This window comes from Mauremys reevesii, linkage group 15 (assembly GCF_016161935.1).
Source record: "Mauremys reevesii isolate NIE-2019 linkage group 15, ASM1616193v1, whole genome shotgun sequence".
Classification (NCBI taxonomy): domain Eukaryota; kingdom Metazoa; phylum Chordata; order Testudines; family Geoemydidae; genus Mauremys; species Mauremys reevesii.
Window position 1 is genome coordinate 32,674,446 of NC_052637.1, and position 18,938 is coordinate 32,693,383.

Below are 18,938 nucleotides of genomic sequence, written 5' to 3' on the forward strand. Positions count from 1 at the left end.
AGGAGCTGGCAACAAACCTGCGCAAGCACAAATTTCTTTTGGGGACCTTCATTGGCCCCAATTTCCATACCTTGGGGGGGGACCCTCATTCCCTCCTTCTACATCCTAGTCTTTCTACCCACTCCTGGGGCGCCCTCACACTTACTCCCACAAAAGACCACACTCAGTTCGCACCTGTACTTTCGCATTAGCGACGGCACCCACGCTCTTTACAAAGTACATGGCAGTGATGGCAGCAGGCGTTCGCAGGCGCCGCGGGCATGGCAGATCTGGGCGGCTATCTGGCACGCTGGTTGATCAGGGGGCGGGTACGTTCGCTGCATGGCGGACCAGGGGCTGCGGAAATCCTGTCCCTTCTTTGTCAATACCGCTGTGCTTGTCCCAATGCAGGCAGCCTGCCGCAGCCCAGCGCAGATCCCCGGTCCTCGGTGTGCGCGCCTCGCCTGGGTCGGCACCTCCTGCCTGACTCTCCGCTCTCTCAATGGTCTCCCTTCCTCCTCCCACCGCGGCACCGGTCGCCTTCTCCGTCACATGAGTTGCACTCGGTTTCGTGGCGGTCTGTGTCCGCATCCACACCGCCTCCACCACGACCGGGTCCGCAGTCACCGCACGCGTGGTCACCGCCCCGCCGACACCACATGCATGTCGCGTGGCATGACCCGCACACCTGACCACCACGGCACCGGCTTGGCGTCCGCCCGCGACACCTGCGCCTGGCCACGCGCCGCACCCACCGTCTCACCGCGGGCGCCGCCACGCCAGCTCACCGTCCCCCCACTGCGGCGACCACACCCGGGGCGCGCCAGGACCTGGCAGGCCTCTGGTCTCGCTCTCTCCCGCTTCGCCCTCAATGTCTGGCACGCCGGCGGCGCACTGCGCATTTCGCCCCAGCCTGCAAGGCTGCCCGCCGTCATTCAGCTGGGTGACAAGGAGCAAACCAGGTGACTCTGCACACAACAGCACAAGCCGGAGGGCCCCTGTCCGCCCTCTCAGCTCGGAGGCTCCTCTGGGACCTGACCTCTCCTCCTCCTCAACCCACTCCTCCTTTCTTCCGGAGTGCAGAACACGCTAGCCGCCGCCTTCAGCAGGTCGTTCTCCATCCCAGGGTCCTCTCCCTCCCGCTCCCTCACCTCTCTCCCCAGAGAGGTTCCATTTGGTCGACTTCGGGGCTCCCTTTCCCCTCTCCAGGAGTGTCGAAGTTGCTCCAGGTTCTTGCCGGCCTCCGGGGGCTCGCCGGGTCCTCCTCTTCTCTATCCCTCCCACTCTCCCTCCACTCGCCTTCCGCTCCCCCCCTACCTCGTTTCCGCTAGTGCACAGAGTGCAGTGAGGCCCAGGTGGCGCACGGGCTCTCGCTGCGCCCTCCAGCTGCTCCGCACCTTGCTGACCTCCGCGCTGCGAGCCCCTCATCACCACCCCCCCCATCACTCTCCCTCCGTCACCCTCCCACACACCACTGCTGGCCCCCTCCTCTCCACCCCTCCATCTTGCAGTCCCCCCTCGCACCTGGGACCCGCGTGACAGGACAGTCGCAGAGCTGCATGGCCCGAAGCGTAGGTCCTGCTTAAGCTGGCTGAAACTACAGGCGCTCTGCAAGCCTTAAATGGAAGGCCAAGGGTTGCTCTAAATGGAACCAGTTCGCGCTTCACCACAACCATCTGGGTACCCCCATCACTACTATCCTACTGGCCTGCCGGTGGGTCAAGGAGGTCGGTCCTTGTCGGTTTCCTCTTTGAAGTCCACCTTCCGCGGTGTCCCGTGGAGGGGGATCCGGCTTCTCACAATGCTATGGTCCCGCCGTCTCCGCCGGCCCGCCGGGCGTACCGCCCCTGACTCCTCCCCCGGCCGCCCCCTGCCCGACTCAGGACCTGACTCGTCCCCCTCCTCCTCCCCTCCATTTCTCTCCTATTCCTGGCCGCCTCTCCTACCCTCTCCTCCCTCTCTCCGGCCATAACGGGGCCGAGCGACCCGCCCAGACACTCGGCGCTGGGGGGCATTGACGGGCCACCACTCTCGGTCTTCCATTCCGCACCCCACGCACGGGACCCCACCCTGGGCCTTCACCTCCTTCCTCTTACCAAACACCTTCTCCTCCTTCCAACCCTCTTCCTTCCTCCCCCCTCCCCCTCCCCCGCTCCGACGCCCGGCCCTCAACCACTCCCGGGCGACGGCGGGCGGGCGCCGGCCGGCGCATCGACCGCTGGCGCTCCTCTCGCTCTCCGCTTCGTCGGCGCTCGCACGCGTGGCGAAGATGCGTCACGCCTCCTGCCCCCCTCAAACCCATTGCCTCCTGGGTGACCCATACACTCACCTCCGCACTCCACACACTCCACGCTCACCTCCACGCTCGCCCGCCCCGCCTGCCCGCGCCCGTCCCCGCCCATTCCCCCACATCTGCCCGCCTCTTCATCTGCTGCACCTTCACTCCCTTCACACTTCCCACCCACCTCACAGTGTAGGTGCAGCAGGCTGCAGCGCAGACGCCGCACTCCAGGCCTTACACACGCCTCCCCGCCTCCGCCACCACTCCCCCCAAAGGCTAAGGTAAGGCTTGGGATTCACCTAACTGGAGCAATGAAGCAGAAAAGAAGAGAAGAAAAAGTAGTAACTGGTGTAAGGTGTGTGGTGTTCTTGTGTGTGTTCCAGACCTCCTCCCCCCCCCCCTCCCCACCCCACTGTTGCAAAGAGAAGGAAGGAGGGCGACGGAGGGCGGCTGGTATATAGTTAGCGCCATAGCGCCGCCCGCCTCCAGGCGCCGGCCGCCGCCCGGGGTGCTGCTGGAAAGTTCCGAAAGCTGCACACGCGCGCGCACACCTAACTGGAATGGATTGGAGCAACACATCTCGAAGAACACCAGTTACTACAGGTGAGTAACCGTCTTTTAAATAGTGTCAGAATTGAAAAGTAAATATAAATAGTGACAATAGCTTCAGCTTTAGTAGCAGAACAATATAGTTACATTCCACAAAACCTTGAGACAGCCAACAGATCTGCCAGTTAATCACTACCTAATAAAGATTAGCATGTCTTTTCTCCCTTGACCTATAAGGAGGTGGTTAGGGCTGAGTAGCAGAGTGTGTGGATTCCAAGCAGGTGAGGTGTTACATTTAATTTTTCATTATATCCACATTCTATCCTGGGGATTTGATCTGAGGGTAATGGAGTGGAGACCGTTTTCTTTAAAATACACTGATTAAATAATGAAGGGCACCCAGATCTTTAAATAGGCACTTCAAAAATTGTACATCAGTAAAAATCTAAATAAAGAAAGGAAAGAATTAGGGTAGCATTTTCAATAGTGCCTAAGTCCTACTGGAAGACACTTTTGAAAATTTTACCCCTAGACAGTAATGTTGATTAGAATGCACTTGTATTTCTAACAATTTATGTGATACACTGCCTGCCTTTTGTGTCTGCCTAAAAAATATAGATAGATTTTTTTTAACAATGTTATTCGGAATAATTTAGGTGGAACAGATGCGGCATAAAGATTCCCGCATTAAACTAATGAATGAGATTCTGAGTGGCATAAAGGTACTGAAGCTTTACGCATGGGAACCATCCTTCCAAGAGAAGGTGCTGGATATACGAAAGAATGAGCTCCGTGTTCTGAAGAAAGCAGCATATCTAAATTCTTTGTCTACCTTTGCATGGATCAGCGCACCATTTCTGGTAAACATCATTTGTATTGCTTACACAAATAGGTATGAAAGCTATCAGGGCACAAAATAGAAGGTGAAATGCAAAGCCCTTAAATAGACTGTCTGCATATCAAATGGGTATTGGAATAAACGTGTCTATTTAAAAATCACACATACTTTTTAAAACAATTTAATACATTACTATTCTATGACACTGCTCTTCAAAGTATTTTTCAGTGAAGTCTCTCACAAAATACTTTCCCATCCTGTGGAAATTTTTGAGATTTCAAAAAATGTTTCCATCCCAAATCAAGACAAAAAGTCGGAATCTTGAGAAATATTGTGCACCAAAAATCAGGCGAGAGTAGGGGATTTTATATTGGGTTAATCAAAATGTCTTGTATAGATTTCAGCCTCATTTTATGTATTTATTTATTTTACTTTAACTTAATTTTTTAAATGAAAAGTCATTTTGACCTTAAAAACTGAACTTCTTTCATTCTGGAAATGTCAAAATGAGAAGTGTCAACAATTCTGAAACTTAACGGGAAACTTTTTCATGAAATTGTTTGTGGGGAAAAGGTTAGTTTTGAATTGGCGTTTTCTGATGAAAAAATATTTTGTCTCAAAGTTCCTGAGCAGTTCTCCTCACTATGCCCTTGTATGACAAAGACACAGACACTGGGGGCAGATGAAGAGCCACAGTCTTTCCTCCCTCTCAGACTTTCCTGTTAAATTCCCTTTGATTTAGCTGTAGATCTCATGCATTCTCATCCCCACTAGTTTGTTGTGTGTGATTGCAGCTATTTTGTGAGTGATAAATATTGTTGTCCCTATTTTATGGAGGGGTGCACATGGTTACACAAAGTCAGTGGCATAGTTGGGAATAGAAGCCAAGTATCCTATGCAGTAAATACTAAGAAATTTGCTTTCCTGCCAAGACTCCTTGGTTTACATTTTTGTGGTTAGCCTCCAATGGCCAGTGATACTGAAGTTAACAGTGGACAAATTGGAGTGGAAGGAACAAGAAAGTGACCTGAACTTTCCCCAGAGCACAAACCACACCCTAATAAATACACCTTAAACTTTTATGTACTCACAAGAGCCTTGCAGTTCACCTTTAAATCTCAACTTTCAGTGAAATATAATCAACAATAATCACCAAATAGTCTTCTTCTGTACACTTTGGTAATCATTAGCGTCATTTGCGTGGTACAATTGCTTGTCTTTTAAAGCACATTGGGATTTGATATATGAAAAGATAAAAAGCAGTAGTGAATTGGTCCAGTTCTGACTCCAATGATTTTATTTCTAACGTTATCAGTTAGGCCTGAATGCTCTTAACAAATCAAGAGGGTTTTTTTTGATCAAACGCACTTTCTGGCTTTCAGGTTGCGCTGACCACATTTGCAGTATATGTCAGTGTGGATGAAAATAATATTCTAGATGCAGAGAAAGCCTTTGTCTCCCTCTCCTTGTTTAATATCCTAAGGTTTCCACTCAACATGCTTCCACAGGTCATTAGCAACCTTGCACAGGTAAGGAAGGTCTTGTTCATCATTTGCTTCAAATGCAAAAAACAATGGTATCTCTTGATTTTAAACTGGACTGTGAAATATGACAATTAAAGGTGTCTCCCATACTCTTTTTAATGTTCTTTTATTAGCACTGCACTATTAGCAGCCTCGCTGCTTGTGAGTGAGCCTGGGTTTTGTGGCATTTCGTGTGAGTTTTGCTTCACTTAAGCAAATTTACTTTACCTCAGAAATGACACAGCTCAGATCTTGATCTTTGGGCTACAACCCATCCCAGGGAAGGAATGAGTCATGGTTCATGAACTCCACATGGTAAAAGCATGAGCCTGCTTCCCTCCCGACAGGAAGGAGACTGGTTTCTCGTTTTAAAAACTATGAAATAATGCCTCCCTTTTTTTGTTAGACCAGTGTTTCCCTGAAGAGAATTCAGCAGTTCCTGAGTCACGATGAGCTTGATCCAAATTGTGTGGAAACCAAGGTGGTTACTCCAGGTAAAGAGGAGATGGTGTGGATGATGGTGTGCATATGTGTGTCTGTGTGGCTTTGGAGAGGGAGAGTGCATAGAAAACCCCAAACTTGCAATATTTATCAATAGGCTACCTGGATTACAAAATAATCAATTAAATAATAATGCCAGTGAACTCAGAAAGGAAGTCCTTTCCTGGAAAATGCTTGTTTGCCCTCGGGACAATGTGGAAACTACCAGGGTTTCTGGCTGTATTCGTGAGGCATGAGCTGTTCTTTTAAAATGCTCTGTATTTGAGTCTGTATTTGTAATGTAATGGATACTAACAGCATATCATGCTTTGGGGCATCAGCTGATCATCAGGGGCCAGGCAGGGCCACGTTTGGCATTGCATAAATGCATAGGGATGATACGCAGGTTTTGGGGGGCAGGGAAGGTCGCTTGGGGGTCGCTTACTTCTGTTGGCCGCTGCCAGAGGCACAGGATCCCAGATTCAGTCGGAAAACGGTCTGATCTCATAAGATTCATGAAGTGTTCTCCTGTAACGCACCCTTGTTGTTCTTTGATTTAAAGCTTCTTTTGCCTCAAGATTCTAAGGGGGCAGGAGATGCAATGCAGCTGCCATGTGATTACTATTACATGCCTACCATTCCACAAGGAGGTGCATAAAGCCTGATGATCTGTAACTTGTTAGGTCAGCAATATGGAGCCATTCAGAGGCAGGCCTAAACTTGTACATGGACCTCCCCAGCAAACTGCCAGCCTTTTACTGACTATGGAGTAGTCCCTTGGGTGATGTTATGTAATTATCACAGAGGGATGTTGAAAACTGTACTGGGTAATTCAGGTGATAAGCTGCTCTAGGGACCAGTCCTGCCGGGGCAGGGAGATAAACAGCTTTCTCATGTCTCAGTTCTGTGATTTCACTTACTCTGAACAATGTTCCCCTGTGACTGAGCAGATCACAAATGTTACTTCCCATGCCAAGAGAAAAGGGAATGGAAATGAACACAGAACTTCCGTAGTGTTGTATAAATAAATGTCCTCCAACTGTTCTCTCTTTTCAGAGAGAGGCCTCATTCAGCACCATTATGCACAACACTTTTCCCACCCTCTCTATTATGTTCTGTTGTACAGGCTATGCCATCACTGTAACAAATGGGACATTCAGCTGGGCAAAGGAGCTCAAGCCATCTCTGAAAGAGTAAGATTTCTTTATACAATTCCAGTACAGCATCTACCTGCTTCCCTCTGTTTGTTGTCTCTAGTGAAAACAGTTTCAAGGTTGTTTAACTTTAAACCAGTAGTGTGTTGGGTTTCATTGTTACAAAGTTATATTATCCGATCTCCTGCACACATCTTTGTTTTTTAAACATCAACACCTTGTCCCATATTATTATGCTGTACAAAGTCTAAATATTACAGAGCCTAGAAACTGCAGTGACTGGCATATCATAGGTAGATTAAGGGACAGATGGAGTAAATTAATTTCTAATGTAGGTAATACATATTTACTGGCCCAATCTGTTGACCGGGAAAATCAGATTATCTGATGGTCTGCTAGTAGTGCTATTAAGAGAGTTGGGATGTACATGTTGGGCCTTGAAGACTTTAGTTCATGGACTTAAGAACACTTTTTCTGTTCTGTTAAGGATTTTGGGTCATACCCATCACTGTGGTATCTCAGGGTCTTTTTGAGAACCTCTGTTTGCAGCCTTCTCCCCCAGCCTCCCAGTTTTGGTTTGACCCCCTGTTTGAACAAAGTCAAATCTAATTGTGGCTAAAAAGTTGCACATTTTGCCTAGTTTCAGGTCAAAATCAAAGGCACTCAAGCATTTATAACACATTTAGCACATTGTAGCATAAGTAGAAACTTTGACGTGGCTCTGATGTGCTTGAAAAGCTCAGGTTCTGCAAGAAGCTCACAAAACTCAACTGAGACAGCTTGTGTTTTGTAACAAAATCTGAAACCAGGGGAACTTCCCTGTTCTGGGGTTTCATTCTGAAAGATCCATGCAGCTGTAACTAGAATTACTAGCCACCAAAATCACTGTCCCTTAAAATGCTGGTGAGGGGAATATGCTACTGGATATGGAAGATAGTGAGGAAAGGTTTTGAATTTTATGGTCAATCCTGCTTTGAATGCTTTTTTGAAAGCCTGGCTACATATGAAAAGCTCCTGTAGGTAATGAAAGGAATCTGAGGAATGGCTCTGGTCCCAATTCTGCATCTATTTCTGTGCATATGGGGCTGGCATTGACTTCAGACGGGCTATGTAAAGGTAGAGGGGTCCGATCATACAGATCTGCAGGAGAATTAGGGCCTGAGTCAAGACTTTAGACCATTTAAAAAAAAAAAGAAGATGATTATGTTTGGAAGGGTTTTTGCTTCCCCCTGTTGTGTCATTATCAATTCTGTTTACTAGCACTATAAATATTTTAGTTAAATGGTTTAAACAAGGTACTTAATCCCTCAACATTTCCAGACAGGTGTTCTTGCTGAGAAAGGCCCTGAGATCATCTGATTCCTTCCAAAAGGGTTATTAACCCTTTGTAACCCAATAAACTGATATAATTTGAAAACAGGGTCTTATAATGGAAATGTAGGTCAGGGGTCGGCAACCTTTCAGAAGTGCTGTGCCGAGTCTTCATTTATTCACTCTAATTTAAGGTTTTGTGTGCCAGTCATACATTTTAATGTTTTTAAAAGGTCTCTTTCTATAAGACTATAATATATAACTAGACTACTGTCGTATGTAAAGTAAACAAGGTTTTTTTAAATGTTTAAGAAGCTTCATTTAAAATTAAATTAAAATGCAGAGCCCTCCAAACTGGTGGCCAGGACCTGGGCAGTGTGAGTGCCACTGAAAATCAGCTTGTGTGCTGCCTTCGGCATGCGTGCCATAGGTGGCCTATCCCTGGTGTAGGTCAACCTTATCTATAGGCATTGCTACCAGCTCTCATGATACTCTCAATGAATTTGGTGCATATGTAACGCTGACAGACCCCAGTCATCGGCAGGATCGAACCTGAGACCTCTGGAGCTTAGTGCATGAGCCTCTACTGCAGGGGTCGGCAACCTTTCAGAAGAGGTGTGCTCAGTCTTCATTTATTCACTCTGATTTAAGGTTTCGCATGCCAGTAATACATTTTAACATTTTTAGACAGTCTCATTCTATAACTCTATAATATATAACTAAGCTATTGTTGTATATAAAGTAAATAAGATTTTTAAAATGTTTAAGACGCTTCATTTAAAATTAAATTAAAATGCAGAGCCCCCCGGACCGGTGGCCAGGACCCGGGCAGTGTGAGTGCCACAGAAAATCAGCCCGCGTGCCGCCTTCAGCACACGTGCCATAGGTTGCCTACCCCTGCTCTACTGCATGAGCTAAAAGCCAGCTGCCTGTAGAGGAGCACACTCATTAATCTCTCTCTGTGGTCTCGGTGCCCTAGATGGGACACAGCACCACACCCAGGAGGTGTGTGTGGGTTACACACTCTGCGGGGGTAATGAGGAAATTGTCCTGAATCATAAGTGAGGCTCCTGTGTGCTACTGCAGTACAAATAATACTCATCATAAGCAGGCTTAAAAAGAAGTGGTGGGGGGGAACCAACAACCCAGCTACATTTACTGTATCGTTTTATGTGCATTTGCTGAGGTAGGGGAGATTGTCAGTGCATACATCAGACATCTAAAGGAGCTGTAATGTCTTCAGTAAACTAACATTAATTTTCAGCCTGTTTCCTCCACAGTATACATTTGTTGGTCCCCAGCGGTTCTTTGGTTGCTGTTGTTGGCCATGTTGGCTGTGGGAAGTCTTCACTGGTATCCGCTCTTCTTGGTGAAATGGAAAAGCTTGAAGGACATGTGGCAGTGAAGGTGGGTTCGAGATACGATGGTACTTCAAAATAATGTATTAACACACCTAGCACATTTATATACATGCCCATAGTGTATTAATATACGTCAGCTTAGGCAGAGAATTCAGGGCTGTCTGTACTTTTACCAACTTCTCTGGATGCTTGTTTGGGTTTTGCTCCTTACGTTTGATTAAATTAAACAGTTGTGGTTTTTCCTAAGATTTCTACTGTACATCAGCAATTAGCGTATGTGTATGTACAATACATATGTACTGTAGTGTGTGACTACGTATGTGCATAGATTTGAATTAACTCTGTAATTGTAAATCACAGCTCATTAAAGGTAAATCCATTCCACGATGAATAGTAAATCACAATGGTTTGTTTTTTTCATTGTAGGGATCTGTTGCTTATGTTCCACAACAAGCCTGGATTCAGAATGCCACCCTGAAAGATAATATTTTGTTTGGCCAACAACATAATGAACAGAAGTACCAAAATGTCTTGGAGGCCTGTGCTTTAAAAACTGACCTTGAAGTACTTCCAGGGGGAGATCATACTGAGATAGGAGAGAAGGTAGGGCCCTTACCCGCAACGTGCATGATGATGCCTGCTCGGTCTGTGTGATAGAAATAATGCTTTATATTTAGACCTTGATCCAGCAAAGTTTTTAAGCAGATGCTTAACTTTAAGCTTATGTTTAAGTCCATCCTATTAAACAAAGCTCTTAAGTATGGGCTTAACTTTAAGTGCGTGTTGAAGTGCTTTACTAACTGGGGATCATAGACCTGATCTTGTGAGATACGGAGCATCCTCCACACCCAGTCAAATTCTGAATGTGATAAGGAATTATGTCCATGACAGTTTCAGAATCCATGATCCCCCACTTGGCGGGAATGTGATACAACTCACACCAAGCATGGTATAGGATCCTCTCCTAACTCCATATTCAAAATAGAAATCAGCTTGTTACACAACTGTTTCCCAAACTAAAGATGGTTTTGCAGAGGCTCACAAGTTTCATGCCACCGTGGGCACTGTGGCGAGAACATGAGTGGATATATTGAATCACATGAAAAGCAGGAACAATGTGGCAAAACGTTACCGTTTCAGCTGAATCTTGCTTTGAATTTGTGTTTTGTGTCTCGTTTGACAGATTTGGGTTTTGATTTTTAGCAGCCCCATTTAAGAATTCATTTGGTTCCAGGGCTCTTGTAAGTTGCTACAAAGAATTTTCCATTTAAGTTGCCAAATTCTTTCCTTTCAGATAGCAGTGTATGCACAAGCAGCTTTATTAGAGTTCCATTTCCCCCTTCAACTGTACCTGTGCTATTCTATTCAGGCCCTTCTACTGTGCCCATCACCATAGCATCTGAATGCCTGTGAGCCGTAAGGATGTCCCTGCTATTGCTTGGATTAAATTGTGTTGTAGGTGATGTATTTTGTCCTCTCCTTCCACCTTGCAGGGCATCAACCTCTCGGGTGGCCAAAGGCAGAGAGTGAGCATTGCCCGCGCTGTGTTCAGTGACGCTGATGTGTACCTGTTAGATGACCCTCTTTCAGCTGTGGATTCCCACGTTGCTAAGCACATCTTTGACAATGTTATTGGACCAGAAGGGGCACTTAAAGGAAAAGTAAGCCTGTGCTTGGATTCTCTTTTCTATACACACACTCAATCCAGAACTATCAGAGGTTAACTGGCCTGCTATTTTAACACTGGGAGTTGAGTTCTGAATAGCTCCCTGATCTCTTCATTTCATTGTTCTTTTGGAAAAGGTGCCCACTGCCAGATTCTCAGTCGAGAGCTATTGTTCTGACATGCCCAAGGGTGGGGACGTGAAAAGCTCTTAAGCCTGGAGAATGTTTCTTCAAGTCCTGTGGAAACTTGTTCTCCCACGGAAACTGACACTTGACACTGCTGAAATCAAAATATATGGAGGAATTTAGAGCAGTCCCGTCCTTAGTACTGTTGCTTGTCACTGTCCTGGGGCAGCTCAGGGTGGGAGGAATGTTGTGAACCACTTAGCGTTTCTACAGATCTCTGTGGTATTCTGTTGCCTAAAAGGTTGCTGATTCAGGGTCTTGTCAGATCTCATGTGCAGCATCAAGCTATGTCAGAGCTCAGAGGGGAGACCGCAAGAAAAACAGTCTTACAGGAAGCGGCCTTGATGATTCAGCAATTGGCATTCGTCGCTGAGTCCGCACGGAGTTAGTTCCCCACTGTGGTGTTAGTGGGCTGCTACCATTTTTAAAGCCAAGGCCCTGTCGCCATTAAATATTCCTTTAATTCTGTTCACAAGAGTCAGGGGTTTTACACCTAGTGTCCTAGCCAAATTCCACTACATTTTGTTTAAATTCCTCCTGATATTTCACCCGTATCCAATAGTCACTTTTTATCCTAAAAACATTACATAGTGATTGCTGTGTGTTGTTAAACAGCTACAGCGTTCCACCCCAGAGGCGGCTTGGTAGCACTGACTTGTTTCATTCTCCCATACAGACCCGAATGCTAGTGACCCATGGCATCACCTTTCTGCCTCAGGTGGACCATATTGTGGTCCTTGTGGATGGCAAAATCTCTGAAATGGGATCCTACCAAGAGCTTTTGAAGCAAAATGGGGCTTTTGCAGAATTTCTTCGAAATTATGCGCCTGATGAAGATATAGAAGAGGACGAGCTAACAAGTACAGCAGTTCTTATTCGTCTTAAATCATAGCTTTAGTATCAATTAGGTCATGAATTTCCCTATATATAAATTGTTACCTGCTCCTGCGATACATGCCTGTAGGGAAATGTAATAGTCCAGCCTTAGATTCCCTTTTTTTTTTCCTAGCTAGTAATGAAAATGTTATGTACTGTGAGGGGTTCTTTTTTATGCTTAGTAAGCTGGCATGGTGTAAGTTAACCCATCCAGTGTACTGAATGCAAGTTGGTAATCCTGAAGTTTAAGTAAGCAAACATATTTCTTTCCTCTTGCAAAAGGATTTACCCAATCTGCCTGAGGCTAAGTACTTGTTTTATAAGATAATGTAAGAAATTACTTTCCCTCGGTGTTTTTAATACAGAGAAATCCTTTTTACAGTTGGCAAAGACAGGATCAGTGGGAAAACGTAGTGCCCTTTGGACTCTGTTTTTCACAGTATCTCTGTTACATAGCATGACACACATGTCATTTTAATCTGGATTTCTTCTAGGCCTAATTTGTCCCTGATTAGATGGTGGAAGATGAAAGTATTTTGGCAAATGTTTCCTGTGTACGGCTGTATTCCCATAAAGTTTGGCTGCAGAAGCATGTGTCCTGACAAACAAGATGCCAGAGGTTGTACACAACCTCTTCTAGCAATAATAGACATTTACAGCAGCTTCCTAGACTCTAAATCCTTCATCCCAAGATAATGGGACATCAGGGCAGGTTCTGCTCATGAGTTTGATTAGATATAATTACAATACTACTTAGCACTTACGGCACATAGCTTCCAAAGTGCTTTGCCAACATTAATCTTCACAACAGCTCTGTGAGATGGGAGCATTGTGGGGAGACAGAGGCATAGAGAGGATGTGAATCAGCCAAGTTGCAGAGGGAGTTGGTGTCAGAGTTAGCTTTAGAAATCAGGAGCTCCTTGCTGCCAGTTCTGTGTTTGGATCCCACTTTTCTCCAGAATAGCAAAAGTTACCAAATGCACTAGCTCCCCGCAAGTATGCAGCACGGCAATCTCAAACAGACTTCCAAAGCCACTGTGAGCTTCATAACACTTATCCTCCAACTAGCGTATTTGCCTCTGGCTTTTGACACCAGTTTCCTATAAGCTGCTCTCAGCAGAAAGCTAAAATGCAATCTTTTATTACAGTGCTGGAGGATGAAGAGGTCTTGCTCGCTGAAGATACACTCAGCAACCACACTGATCTGGCAGATAACGAGCCTGTGACAAACGAGGTCCGCAAGCAGTTCCTTAGGTAGGCCTGATGTCCTCTTGTGAATGAAGCCGTCAGCGGGGCTGAAACATGTTTTAAGAAGCCCGTCTTTAACACGAGCAGCTAATTAACGTTGCTCTCCAGTCTGACCCCACTGTACTCTGCATCTTTCAGCATAGACTTTAGTTTCCTCTTTGTATTAATGCCTCCTGTGTCCTTTCAATTTAAAATTATAACATATAGTACAGAGGACAAAACCGGTACTCCTATGAACCTGTTAATGAGAAGTGTATTAATATGAGCAATGATGTAGTTTTCAGACGGTGCTGCCATGAATATTTACACACACAGCTTCGACCTGCTGCCAATTAGATTAATAATATGCCTTTGCAATAGCACCTTTCATCAGAGTATCTCGGAACTCTTTAAAAGCATTAATGGATGTTAGCTCCATTTTACAAGTGTGGAAACAGAAGAAGAGAGAGATTAGGCACCTGAGTTTCAAAATGTTGGCCTTAAAATTAGGCACCTAAATATGCCACCTGATTTTTAGACGTGCTGAGCACTTGTAACTTCCACCAACTTCTATAGGAATTGTCTTCTCAACGCCTCTGAAAATGAGACCATATAAGTAGGTGTCTCACTATGGATTTATGTCTCTGACCTTGGGCTACCCATGCCCAAAGTCTCAGAGGGAGTCAGGGGCAGAGCTGGGAGCTGTGCCCAGTCCTGTGTTTGACCCGCTATGCTATGCCTCTTCTCTGCTAATAAATCCATCGTTTCAACTAGGCAAATTAGTGTGATATCTTCAGAGGGAGAATGTCCCAAGAAGATGTCCACGAGAAGAAGAGTGTGTGAAAAGAAGTCTGCAGAGCCGCCTCAACCACAAAAAATTCCCACTGAGAAGCTCATTCAGGCAGAAACCAGTGAAATAGGAACGGTAGGGGGTTGTTGGTTTTGTTTTGTTTTGTTTTTCCTTATTTTTCTCCAATTATAAAAAGTCACTTCTTATTACATATATAAAAAGCTCTTCTATTAAATGTTTCATTGAACATATAGAGACATTGGCATTGCAAAAGCCAAACAGACTATAGCATTTGTCCTACTGGAGTAGGCTGCTGCTGCTTTAAATCTAGGGTCCTTCCGGCAACTTCTGCACCTGGCCTGTGCTATATATTTAGGAGAAAGAATTTCTTCCTGGTCCTGCTGTGAGCATCTTATGCCCTGAAGCATGATGTTTGATCACTCCATCTTCACACGGCACAGGTCTAAATGTTGTTTGTTTCAAAGAGATCAAATCCCTTTTTAAATCCAGCTGTATGTTTTGATTCTCACCGCATGCAGCAGCAAATTCTATGGGCCAACTGCATGCCATGTGAATACGTGTTTATTTTAATTTAAATTTTAGCTTCGGTTACCATTTGAGAGAGATTTTTGTTACACACAAATGTTGAGACAAGTCTGTATTGCAGCCTGTGTGCTACATGGGCTTAGGATCTGCCTTGTAAGAGTAATTGTGATATATTGAAGGATGATGGATTAAATTGGCGGTGGAGGGGATTGAGAAGACTGAGCACAGGAAAGAGAGAATATATAATGAAAATAACCAGGGAGTGTGTGTCACTATAGAGGGGTCTTAGATTGTCACACAACTGAGCAACAGTGAGAGTATTTTCTACACATTAAATGTTGTAGATGCTCAGTGTCACAGACATCAGGGGAGCTGTTGGTTAAGCATTATTTGTTGGTGGTGTCGATTTTCTTTATGAGCTTTTGAAAAGCACCTAAATCAATGGGATTTGTGCATCTAATAATCTCCCCTTATATTCTTTTAGAGCTTTCATTGGGGCCCCTCTGTCCCTTCCCACAATAATGACTTTTTGAGCCAGAGTTGTTAACTTGGAGATAGAAGTTTTACCCTGTTTGCTTCACATGTTTCTTTTGTTCAAGTGCCTTTGTGTGTTTTTTTTTTCCCTCGAACTTTTGGCCAAGACTTTCAAAAGTGACTCATGAATGTTGGGTGCCCAACCTGAGATGTGGTAGAAAGACCTGATTTTTTTCAAAGGTGGGGTGCTCAGCACTTTCTGTAAATCACCCCAAATCACTACTCACTCCTGAAAATCTTGACCTTTGCCTTCTATAGCCCTCAGCTCTGCTCCGCCACCTTTCACCCTATATCTTTAAACATTGTAATAAAATACAGTTAGTTGGAAAAGAGAAAAGAGACTTGAATATTTCACAGCAATCACCATTGACTCTCAGTAGAGATGCAACAGAACTACCTGTTTTAAAGCTGCCACCCGGATGCTGAGCTCAGTCAGATAAATGTCACTCCCTGCACTACAATATGTTAGTATTTTTGGCAATTTCCTGTTTACTGGGCCAGCTACTGGAGAGATTTCACTCTGGTCACTCTTGTTATTTCTGTGAACTCCAGACAGCAACGGAATGTACTTTGTAAATATATTGTGCTTTACACATTTACAGGTAAAGCTGACAGTGTTCTGGCAGTACATGAAGGCTGTTGGCCTCATGACTTCTTTAGTTATATGCTTCCTGTATGGCTGTCAAAATGCTGCTGCGATTGGGGCCAACGTATGGCTCAGTGACTGGACCAATGAACCCGTCATAAATGGCACTCAGCATAACACAAGCATGCGGGTCGGAGTATATGCTGCTCTGGGACTCTTGCAAGGTAAGAGTGTTTCTCCAATTAATACAGTTAAAATATTTAGATGCACCCTCGCTGAGCAAAGAGGGGAATGCTGGGAAAGGCCTAACAATAGCCACGGGGGGCTCTAAGCTTCTAAAACGCTGTAACCTGAGCAAGGGCAGTAGAACACCACAAAGCTAGTAAAATGTGTCCGAATCAACACTTCAGAGACTGCATGGTGGAAGTGAAGGAAGGATTGAGAAAGCTGGAGAATGATGGAAACTGAGGAGGAGGGGAGAAGGAAAGGGGGATGAGATGTACAGGAGGGTGTGAATTCCTGGATGGTAGAGGTGATGCAGAGGTCAGGATTGAGGCGCACAGTGTGGAGGACTTGTAGAAGGGTGAGGGAGACTATCTTTATAGACAATAAGGGTTGGCTGTCTGAATCCTGCAGACCTTACTCCTGTAAGTAATCTCACTGAAGTCAACGATTAAATCACCTGTGACCAGATTGTACTGAGACTAATGTGATTGAAGGCTGTAGGGCCCTGCTGTAGTAATGAGGAAAGTCTGCTGGCACAATAAAAACTGCTGGATCAGTAAAAGTCAAAAGCTGCATCTTGCGAACGGCATATTCACAAACCTCTGCAAATTTCTTCTTCATATAACAGGCCTGCTAGTGCTGATCTCTTCCTTCACCCTGGCGATGGGTGGCATCAACGCAGCCCGAACACTCCATGCTGCGCTGCTGGAGAACAAGTTTCACACCCCACAGTCTTTCTTCGACACAACTCCCACAGGCCGAATCATCAACCGCTTCTCTAAGGACATATATGTGATTGATGAAGTGATACCACCCACTATCCTGATGTTCCTAGGAACCTTTTTCACCTCTGTGTCAACTATACTTGTAATCATATCGAGCACTCCCCTCTTCGCTGTGGTTATAATACCTCTAGCAATTGTATATTTCTTTGTACAGGTAACTATGTCTGACTGCCAACCTGATGATCATTATGGTACTGTTCCTACTCTTTAGTTTAGAGCACTTAATTTAGGAGCTTGGAACATATTATCTCTGCACTGATATTACTGGTAATAGCCTCCCCAGGGCAGTGGCAGGAGACTCGTCTTTTTAAACCTTTTGTTTAGCGTATGAAAAAGATCAGGAGATGACTTAATTATGGTGTTATAAGTACCTTCATGGGGAGAAAACACCAGGCATTAAAGGTCTAATCTAGTGGAAAAAGGCATAAGAAGAACCAATGGCTGGAATTTGAAACAAAATAAATTCAAGTTAGAAATAAGGCACAAATTTTTAATGGTGTGAGTGATTAACCACTGCAATGAACTGTCGAGGCAGGTGTCGAGTTTGCTTCTTTTGATGTCTTCAGATCAGGACTGGATGTATTTCTGAAAGATATGATTTAGTCTAACATAAATGATTGAAGAAGAGCTCTGGGTAAGCTTGAAAGCTTGTCTCTTTCACGCACAGAAGCTGGTCCAGTACCAAATATTACCTCACCACCTTGTCTCTAATATCCTGGGACCAACATGGCTACAGCGATGCTGCATACAAATTATTGGGCTTCATTACAGGGGTAACTGGGTGAAATTCTCTGGCCTGTTATACAGGAGGTCAGGCTAGATGATCACAGTGGTCCTTTCTAGCCTCAGGATGTATGAATGAGCCATGGAGACTGAATTCCCTTCTGACTTCTGCATGCGGGGCCTCTAAGTCATGCAAAAAATCACGTTAGGTGGGCTCTGGGGCAGGCCTGCAGTGCCATTGTGTATGCTGTGTCTGTGGGTACAGTTCTGAATCTTTTGGTAGGTTCACAACTTTTTGGCAGTGAGATGCCATTTTCCTTGGTTACACATGGAGGCAAATAGGGCCTGATCCAAAGGCTACTGAAGCCAATGGAAAACCCTCAGAGAGTGGCCTTGTCACTGTCATTTAAGTAGCCGTGGTTAATCCCTATTGTCCTTTACCGTTAGCATTAACGTCTGGACTATTTCAGGTATTTTCTTTTGTTTGCATAAATTACTAATATTTCTTTTGTGTGTTTGTGTTTAATGATGGCAGCGGTTCTATGTGGCTACATCTCGCCAGTTAAAGCGCCTGGAATCTGTTAGCAGATCCCCCATATATTCCCATTTTTCGGAAACAATCACAGGGGCCAGTGTCATCCGAGCCTACGGGAGAGAAAATTCCTTTGTATGCCTGAATGACTTGAAAGTGGATGAAAATCAGAAAAGTTATTTTCCTAACATTATTTCCAACAGGTAAAACCAGCACAACATTTTATATGTCACGCTTGCTGAAGCAAGCGTATCTTTCCATCATCCTCCAAGTGATCATTTACCCCTGTGTTTGCTTATTTAACAGGTGGCTGGGTGTTCGAATTGAATTAATAGGAAACTTTGTTGTCCTGTTTGCTGCCCTCTTTGCTGTGTTAGGTAAAAACAGCCTGAATGCTGGCCTGGTAGGACTGTCCGTATCCTACGCATTACAGGTGTGTATAATTTTGCTGCGGGATGTTGCTGAATATTAAGTCATACAGGGCACTGTTATATGACCGACGTTTAATAAGCACTCATAAAAGACAGAGTTAATAGGTAAGTAGTGCTGTTCAGGGTTATAATAGTAATAGCTTACATACACATAGACAGTACTTAAAACGTGCCCAAATGCTACACAAATGCATACAGTATATAGGACTTGCTTCCCCCACCAGTGAAGTGTGGTCACCTTTAAAATGGATTACAGTTGTTCTTTAATAGCCCACAGGAACAGTGCACAACAGTTTAAGACAGGAAGGGAAGAAAATTATCTTATTCGGATGAAGGTCCATTGGGAGTTTAGGTAG

The 18,938-nt window shown here is 44.9% G+C and overlaps 1 protein-coding gene across 3 annotated transcripts in view; it reads left to right on the plus strand.

Moving 5' to 3' along the window:
- ABCC3 (ATP binding cassette subfamily C member 3) overlaps nucleotides 1-18,938 on the plus strand; it is a 101,418-nt gene that overhangs the window by 68,507 nt on the left and 13,973 nt on the right. For all 3 annotated transcript variants that reach the window (XM_039501172.1, XM_039501174.1, XM_039501171.1), the window contains 14 exons: nucleotides 3,466-3,669; nucleotides 5,030-5,176; nucleotides 5,577-5,664; nucleotides 6,777-6,843; nucleotides 9,396-9,522; nucleotides 9,903-10,079; nucleotides 10,970-11,137; nucleotides 12,004-12,187; nucleotides 13,352-13,457; nucleotides 14,205-14,355; nucleotides 15,903-16,110; nucleotides 16,740-17,050; nucleotides 18,155-18,354; nucleotides 18,458-18,584. In XM_039501172.1, coding sequence (XP_039357106.1) covers nucleotides 3,466-3,669; nucleotides 5,030-5,176; nucleotides 5,577-5,664; nucleotides 6,777-6,843; nucleotides 9,396-9,522; nucleotides 9,903-10,079; nucleotides 10,970-11,137; nucleotides 12,004-12,187; nucleotides 13,352-13,457; nucleotides 14,205-14,355; nucleotides 15,903-16,110; nucleotides 16,740-17,050; nucleotides 18,155-18,354; nucleotides 18,458-18,584 — 2,265 coding nt within the window. The remainder of the gene's footprint in view (nucleotides 1-3,465; nucleotides 3,670-5,029; nucleotides 5,177-5,576; nucleotides 5,665-6,776; nucleotides 6,844-9,395; nucleotides 9,523-9,902; nucleotides 10,080-10,969; nucleotides 11,138-12,003; nucleotides 12,188-13,351; nucleotides 13,458-14,204; nucleotides 14,356-15,902; nucleotides 16,111-16,739; nucleotides 17,051-18,154; nucleotides 18,355-18,457; nucleotides 18,585-18,938) is intronic.